The 9,374-nt window shown below is 40.8% G+C and overlaps 1 protein-coding gene across 1 annotated transcript; it reads right to left on the reverse strand.

Annotated features, from left to right (window-relative positions):
• Positions 1–3,655: 3,655 nt before the first annotated feature.
• LOC110527655 (transmembrane protein 74B) lies at positions 3,656–8,743 on the reverse strand. The gene is made up of 2 exons (XM_021609071.2): positions 8,108–8,743; positions 3,656–7,092 (listed from the first exon to the last, which is right to left on the reverse strand). Exon 2 carries the CDS (start codon positions 7,033–7,035, stop codon positions 6,295–6,297), a length of 741 nt encoding a protein of 246 aa, XP_021464746.1. The 5' UTR covers positions 7,036–7,092; positions 8,108–8,743; the 3' UTR covers positions 3,656–6,294.
• Positions 8,744–9,374: the final 631 nt, after the last annotated feature.

A 9,374-nucleotide genomic window follows, 5' to 3' on the forward strand; every position in this document is an offset into this window, starting at 1 on the left:
TGCCTGCCCTTTCGACTCCCAGACGAGCTCCCCCAGCACCGGTCGGAAGTGTGTCCTCTCCGACCACAGCTGGTGCTGGAGGAGCCTCCTCCTCCGGTTCCCTCGATGCGACCCCCCCTAACTCCATAGGTATGGGAGCGGGAGAGCCAGGAGGTGGAACTGACAGGGCCCTTACTGAACGGCTGCAGGCAGCTAGCAGATTGTCCAGTCGGATCGACATGTTTATGAGTTCATCGAGGGAGAGAGTGGCGTCCCGACAAGCTAGCTCCCTGCGGACGTCCTCCCGGAGGCTGCACCGGTAGTGGTCCATCAGGGCCCTGTCTTTCCACCCAGCCCCAGCGACCAAGGTCCGGAACTCCAGCATGAAGTCCTGCGCGCTCCTCGTCTCCTGCCTAAGGTGGAACAGCCGTTCACCCAGAAACAGAGGGTGAACTCTGGGTAGTGGTCCCTAGCCGAGTCTGGGCCATTCCAAACTGCGTTGGCCCACTCCAGGGCTCGTCCCGTCAGGCAGGAGACGAGGACGCTCACACTCTCTTCACCCGAGGGAGTCGGCCTCACGGTAGCCAGGTACAGCTCGAGCTGGAGCAAAAATCCCTGGCACCCAGACGCCGCTCCATCGTACTCCCTCAGGGGCACGAGACGAAGTGCCCAGCTCCTCGGAGGAGCTGGAGGCGAGGTAGGGAGACCACTCCTCTTCCATCGGTCCATTCTCTCCATCATTTGGTCCAGCGCCGACCCAATCCGATGGAGGATGGCCGTATGATGGAGGACGCGCTCCTCCATAGATGGACGGGGGGTGGCCACTGCTCCTGCTGACTCCATGGTGGTGCGGGCTTCTGTAACTACTATGAAGTAGTGGGTGCGGAGTCAGGCACAGGGAACAGAGGGTAAAGGACAATTGTTTTTTATTCTGGCGCAGGAATAAAAAAAAAAACACCAAAAGCATAACAAAGACCGTCCCAAAAACAGGACCCAACCAGTCCGGAGAAAAACAAGAAAATCGCACAAACACGAACAGAGGAAATAAGCCCGCACAAAAGCAGGCGGGCATCACCGGCTTAAATAGCCCAACTAAAACCTGTTGTAGGATTTGGGAAATTTAGCTTTAAAAATGCAAAATTCTCTCAGCCTCATTGCAAAAAAATTGTTGAATAGCATGAGATTAGCTATAAAACGTAAAATCTTTCTCTTTCCCCCATTGCAATATCTGTAGAATTGCAGAAAATTCGCTTTAAAAGTGCAACATTTTCTCTCGGCCTCATGGCAAAATGAGTATAATAGCGTAACATTTGTGTGGGGGGGGGGATTGACCCCAACTCTGAACTAGCCGTATGCAGTCACCATGGAAAATGTGAACAAATCTTCAGAGAGGGACTTTCTACCACAGTACGATGTCATGCAAACTGGTACTGACAAATCCGGAATTAAAGATGATACAAGAGGTATTCAATACACTATAGAAAATCCAACCTTGCCCGCGTTCCCCTTCCTATATCAATCCCAACAATCAGATAACCCCTTTTATCACTGACCAGTCTTATTTACAAGTCCACAGATGGAGCTGAATGTTCATATTGGGCTGATAAGCAGCAAGAATAACTGAGAGTCAACCACTAAGAGAAACAATAAAGAGGACACAATAGAAAAGTAGAATAGAGAGAATAGAAACAAGAGCAACAAAGGTTTATTTGTCATACTGAAATTATTATTAAAAATTGTCACATATACAGCTCTTAGATATATCATAAATGCAACAAGAATGGGGCATTGGATTTTCACAATATCTCACAAAACACACATGCAGTTTCAACAGCTTACTCTCTGTTACTCTTCTATCGCCACATAAGACTTCATCACTAAGTAACTGTATGACTGCTCCTTAAGAACAAGACACACATTGGCTAACAGTCGATGGTACACAAAGTTGTCCTTTACTGATCCTTAAACATGCTACTTCATTTTGCTGTGCTGATCATTATCATGGGTTAATAACTTAAAATCAATTGAGTTATCACTGGTCAGTTTTCCAAGGTCTCAGGATGTATCCACTTCCTTAAAGGTTTTGTGTCCTTGATTTTTTTTAACATTGAGGGCATTTCTACACTTTAAGATTAATCCAAAACAAACAGGATTGTTTGGAAAACAGTGTGGCGGCTACCTTGATGATAATGTACAGTTGAAGTCGGAAGTTTATATACACTTGAACTTGTTTTTCAACCACTTCACAAATTTCTTGTTAACAAACTATAGTTTTGGCAAGTCGGTTACAACATCAACTCTGTGCATGACACTTGTAATTTTTCCAACATTTGTTTATAGACAGATTATTTTACTTATAATTCCCTGTATCACAATTCCAGTGGGTCAGAAGTTTAAATACACTAAGTTGACTGTGACTTTAAACAGCTTGGAAAATTCCAGAAAATGAATTCATGGCTTTAGAAGCTTCTGTTAGGCTAATTGACATAATTTGAGTCAATTGGAGGTGTACCTGTGAATGTATTTCAAGGCCTACCTTCAAACTCAGTGCCTCTTTGCTTGACATCATGGGAAAATCCAATTAAATCAACCAAGACCTCAGAAAAACCTCCACAAGTCTGGTTCATCCTTGGGAGAAATTTCCAAATGCCTGAAGGTACCACGTTCATCTGTACAAACAATAGTGTGCAAGTATAAACACCATGGGACCATGCAGCCGTCATACCGCTCAGGAAGGTGACACGTTCTGTCTCCTAAAGATGAACGTACTTTGGTGTGAAATGTGAAAATCAATCCCAGAACAACAGCAAAGGACCTTGTGAAGATGCTGGAGGAAACAGATACAAAAGTATATATATCCGAAGTAAAACGAGTCCTATATCGACATAACCTGAAAGGCCGTTCAGCAAGGAAGAAGCCACTGCTCCGAAACCTCCATTAAAAAAGCCTGACTACGGTTTGCAACTGCACATGGGGACAAAGATTGTACTTTTTGGAGAAATGTCCTCTGGTCTGATGAAACCATTTTTTTACTGTTTGGCCATAATGACCATTGTTATGTTTGGAGGAAAAAGGGGAAGGCTTGCAACCGTGAAGCACGGGGGTGGCAGCATCATTTCGTGGGGGTGCTTTGCTGCAGGAGGGCCTGCTGCACTTCACAAAATAGATGGCATCATGAGGCAAGAAAATTATATGGATATATTGAAGCAACATCTCAAGACATCAGTCAGGAAGTTAAAGCTTGGTCGCAAATGGGTCTTCCAAATGGACAATGACCCAAGCATACCTCCAAAGTTGTGGAAAAATGGCCTAAGGACAACAAAGTCAAGGTATTGGAGTGGCCATCACAAAGCCCTGACCTCAATCCTATAGACAATTTGTGGGCAGAACTGAAAAAGCATGTGCGAGCAAGGCCTACAAACCTGACTCAGTTACACCAGCTCTGTCAGGAGGATTGGGCCTAAATTCACCCAACTTATTGTGGGAAGCTTGTGGAAGGCTACCCGAAATGTTTGACCAGAGTTAAACAATTTAAAGGGCAATGCTACCAAATACTAATTGAGTGTATGTAAACTTCTGACCCATTGGGAATGTGATGAAAGAAATACAAGCTGAAATAAGTCATTCTCTCTACTATTATTCTGACATTTCACATTCTTAAAATAAAGTGATGATCCTAACTGACCTAAGACAGGGAATTTTGACTAGGATTAAATGTCAGGAATTGTGAAAAACTGAGTTTAAATGTATTTGGCGAAGGTGTATGTAAACTTCCAACTTCAACTGTAATTGTGACAACATAAGTTCTTGTGTGGTTTTTGTGTGTAAAATGTGAAGATATCATGCTAACCGTCATTCAATCGTCAAATGTCAACATACATCAGTATTGCATCAACCATAATATGAATACTGTGAGCATTATTGTGATGCCACAGTTGTTCACCTTTTTGAGTGAGAAGTAGCCTAGTCCCAGATCATGTTGGTGCTATCATGTCAACTCATTGTCGTCTTTGGCATGACAAAGAGCGGCAAAGAGTGGCATGACGGCAAAAACAGACTGGTACCCAAACTAAGTGAGAAGGTATTGAAGTGTATTCCAGTTGTGCATATGTGAAATGTATGTATTCACGTGTAATAACTGAAAACTTAGACTAGCAGGGCCTTTATGAGTCCAACATCTCTGTAGTAATACAACATTACCTAACATTCATCAAACACAATCAGATTAATATGGACATTCAACGGATCCTCTCTATTTAACAGTTTGAATAACAACCAATGCAACATTACTCTTGGTCATAACCTATAGACAGACACTTTATTGATTGTTGAAAACACCATTATAAGAAAAAGCCGCCTAAAACCTTGAACTGATATCTACGGCTAGATTACTCTGCAAGTTTCATCAATGTACAATACTTATGAGTAGGCCTATGACGTGAACAGCAGCAATTGTGGAGGTCAAATATTTTCTACGATACATTGATCCAACAATGGTTCTGTATATATACTGTATATAAATAGTTGTTAAATATCTGTAAACTTAATTCTCTGATATATTGTCTATATTTGTTGTGAATATAATATTAACTCCATGATTCAAAATTAAAACAATGGCCACCTTTACATAACTTACAGTATTTATGGCTAATAGCAGTAAGCCAGATATTTGTAATTTCTTCCAGGAAAATGTGCTCCTCCGTTCCAAAAGTGCACTTGCCAATATAGACCAACAATGAGTATACAACACAGCATTTGAATTATTTGATTATTATATATTATTTTACTTAGTATTATTTATATTTGTTATTATTGTTTCACTCACTTCTCTTTGACCTGCATTGTTGGAGCTCTGAGCATACGAATATCAATGTACCCTGCAAACACATCTAACCCTGTGCATGTGACTAATACACTCTGATTTAGATGTGTTTTTATGTTGGGCTATTACATTTATTACATACACTGAATGGATATCAACTTCGCAGTTGAATTGTAAGAGAAGACAAATTGCCAAATCCTTAGCCTCAGTTGATGTTAAAGGAGCCTTAGCTTTAAATCATTAATATGCTTTCTGAGCTTTATAAATTGTCTCATTCAGTTGCTCTATATGTAATGCATCACCAGATGGTAAGAAAATCATCATCTGTATACTAGTACTTTGTTCTTACCACTTTCTTTATAAGTGATTAGCTTTCTCCATTAAATCATTTGAAAAGGCCTTTGGTTTGCATTAAATAATATGGTCTGTAGTAATATATCATTTGGATAATAACTGTTATCTGGAGGCGATATATTTCATTATCATGAATGTTTGATATTTATAATAAATAAATATTGTGCTGCTGCTGTTTAACATGCTGATTTGAAAAGAGAGAGGGGGGAGAGAGAAAGAGAGAGTTTTATTCTTCCAGCTCCATTATTCCATTGCAAAGTTTCATAAGGACTTCTATGATATATGATATATGTTACCAAATGGCTCTAATGTATTTTTAAAGATAAAGGCTAAATTTGTAGCAAACAACTGGGACAATTATAGTATATAATTATGACCCCATTTCTTTGGTCAAGACCTTGCATGATGGTATGTGTGTGTGGACATTCTCCTTAACATGTTTTGGAGGAAAAGTTGTTGCCGGTTCTCCACATTTGGTATATATATTTCTACATCATTATGAAATAAAATAATCTGTTGTTTTCTTAAATTCATCAAAAACCTGGCCCAAAGCCTCTGATGCATATCTAACATTTCACTTGCTTCGATGTTATTGTTTGTGCTGCTGTATATTCTTGCCAAGACCCCGTTATAATAACAACCAACAGGTTAAGTGGCTCCAGTGAGTTGCTACATATTTAACTTGGCTTATTGGCTCACATGAGCTTAGAATGTTAGCATATGTGTACACAATTTACAGTGACTAACTTTTTAAGGCATTGTATCCTTACATGATAACAATAACAACAACAGCATTTGTAGGCCTATACATATTGTACATGTTTTGTTCATTAACAATGTGATAAATATAGTATCCAGACATATATTCAAGTCTTGAAAAGATGCTGATAGCCATCTGTTTACAGCATGTCAAGTTAGCCCATACAATGAGTTCCTCAAAGGGGCCCATTGTGCTTTTCAGTTCCATCTCAGTCTCTGATTTGATCCTACATCCAACAATACATGATGTGTAGTTCCAGATGTGCTCTTAGTCTTAACCACATTCAGCTTACCTTGCTTGCTTCACTTTTCACAAAGCCCCTCAAGCAATGATTACAACCCTTCACATAGTCTGTGGATAGAAATGTGCTCAGATTGTGCTACTCCTGTTGGGTCCCACTGGACATCTGTGTTCCATCTGTACTTATGGCTGGAGCTGTGGTGCCAGTGTGACTAGGTTCACATTCAACAATAGATTCTGCCCCCTCGCCCAACTGTCTCATCCGCAGGTGAATCGACCCGTACGTCTTCCTGGGTTGGACAAAAGTCCTCTGGCGGTACAGCTCACCTTTGCATATGGACACCATTAGCAAGATGGACAAGAGCATTCCCCCGAGAGTCAACAGTCCCAGGCCTGCTATGATACACTTGTCGAGGTGCGAGCCCAGTTGTGCGTAGTACATCTCCAGTTTCTCCATCTGACGAGCTGACACCAGGTCTGGGTTGACCTTAGCCTCTCTGGGGATGGTATAGGCAATGATTACCAGTACTATTCCACCCACCAAGAACACCAGGGCAGATATGAACCCATAGTCGACAGAATGGTCATTGAAGTCAGTCACATGGCCCTCCTCAGACCGGGGTGACAGCTCATTTCGCTGGAAAGGCTGGGGTTGTGTCTGGTAACCCCTATCATTAGACATGGACCGATGAACACTCGAGCTGGCTGGGTCACTGAACCTCATCTCGTGCTCTTCTTCCTGATATGACGTGTTCTCGATTCCAGCTTTGGGCGCTGTCCGAGGACCTTGTCCCGGAGTTGTAGCGGCCTCGCAGGCAGCGCGCTTGTCCCCATCCCCCAATTCATGGAGCTCTACGGATTTCACAGACTCCATGGACATTCAGTGGATCTGCTCATGTCGTTAAATTATGCCACCCTTAATTATTTTGCTGAACACCTGCAGAAATGTGTGAAATTATGAAATAGACATTGACATGTAGGCTTATTACGCATGCAGTGCCTGCCTCTCAAATTTGAATAGTCCACCATATTTAGTGAAATCTAAGCGTAATTTAAATCGAAATAGAATATTCTAGGTTAACAAAGGCCACAATATATTTCTTTAAATGAGATAGAATAACATATGCAGTCGTCACAAAGCAATAAGTATTTCAAATTAAAGCGTTGAAGTGTGTAAACCTTGGTCATGGAGAGCGCATTCCTTAATCAGGAAAATCACTGCCTAGAAGTGCACTAATCACATTGAACGCTGGCAATGTTAACAATCCAAACCCGCATTTACTGATCCATGCAGGCTATTTTAATTATACGTATATTAAACACTTCACTGTTGATTCGCAGATTGTAGACAATTTATTTGGGAATAAATGCATCCCTCCCACCATTTAACCTCGATGGAACGCCACCATGTAGTGCTACTGCTGGTAACACAGATGCTCCGATTATCATTAAAAAGGGTGGAGAGAGTCAAAAAACGTTGATATATTATTAACAAGAACAACCTTTTTCATTATCATAATCATAGCTCATCTGCTAATTGTATGCTACCAGATCTAGAGATTGACGAGAGTCTAGCTGTGTAACAATAGACTGTAGGCTAAATATTTACCTCAAACAGTCGGCTACTGACACATTTTCTATATGAATTAGGCCTATACATCATCAAATCCCTTCAATTTTAGGTTTAATAGTTTTTAAAAACAGTGCACAATCAACACTGGGATGACCTTGATGACCATCACAATAACGTTGCCTATTTATTAGATGAAATGTTACGTTTTAAGAGGTCGATATCTATATATAGGCCTATGCGTCAATGAATCAAAGAGGACAAATATTCAACAATAATCACATTAGCCTACAATACTATAACAAACATCCCATGCATAAAAAACAAACGGCCTACTCCTCTCTTGATATATCAATATTAAACACAATAAAGAAAAACCTACCCCAGGTGTTGATGCACCAGTGATAAGATTTTTTTTGTACAAAGATGCCGGTTGCGAGTGAGACGGAAAGACCTCGAGAGCGACTGGCCATGCGCAAACAAACAGCGCCGTGAAATTGGTGGTTGAAGGCGAGCGCATCGCTTCAGTCGGTAGTAGAGCCTTCAGTCATATTAAAAGCATAACCTGCACACACAGAGCTGTAACTACATATGAGTACGAGATCCGGACCTCGGTCATTTTTCCTCATTTGTAAAAATAAAATAAAAACTATATATAGCCTGTTTATATATTTTATACACAATCAATAAATACATTACGGATCAACATCTAAATATTATTCCCAGCATTGATCAAAGCTCAGAACGCTTATAGGCCTATTCTTGATCGACACGTGTCATTTAATTTCACAGATAGAACAATGAGACAAAAATGCATTCCCTTGGCTTTTCCACTCACTACAAAACTTAGTCCACTCTGCAGTCGGAGAAGATGTAACGAGATGGATTACATTTTATCTCAATACAATTTTCTGTTCCCAAAACTAAAATCTGTTACGAACAGAGTGAACTAAGTTTTGTAGACCTTACGCTTTGCCAAAGTTTCAAAAGATTGCGTTGTTTTGAAGGAGTGCAAATGCGAATTCAGTTATTACACACGCGCACTTCACAAAGTAGGCGTTCCCTAATGGTAATATGCAAATGTATGACAGAACGCGCCAATAGGATCTCTCTACCTCTGCTTGGCTCCGCCCATCTCATTGCTTGTTCTTCCACTATGACTCATTTGTTACCATTTGAAATGACAGGCTGTGGTCTTTCGTGGTTTATTTATTCATTTATTTGCTTGTATCATGACGTGTGAAAAATGTAACGTGGCAAAGTTATAACTTGACATTTGAATACATTCAGCACTATTTGCAAGCGTGCAGCTCAATTTGAGGTGCAACTCATTTAATAAACTTGCGACAGCTGAATCTTCTGTGAATAAAACATACATTTTACAATGTCGAAGCTGCATGCTGAAACAAGTATAGGTACAGCCCAAAGTATGGTTAACTTCACACGTGAAGTGTGTGGAAGTGGGCGTGTCAACTGAAGTGGGAGGATCAGCAGCGATAGGCGTCACATGTGCGCTCTGGTTGTGTTTGAAAGTTGGCGTGTCAACCGAAGTGGAGGAACAACAGCAATAGGCGTTAAACAAAAAGCCAGTCTTTGTTGTTGGAGAATCATTACTGTGCCGTTTGAATGTTAATAACATACAGTGTATA

Source organism: Oncorhynchus mykiss, chromosome 7 (genome assembly GCF_013265735.2).
Source record: "Oncorhynchus mykiss isolate Arlee chromosome 7, USDA_OmykA_1.1, whole genome shotgun sequence".
In the NCBI taxonomy this organism is placed as follows: domain Eukaryota; kingdom Metazoa; phylum Chordata; class Actinopteri; order Salmoniformes; family Salmonidae; genus Oncorhynchus; species Oncorhynchus mykiss.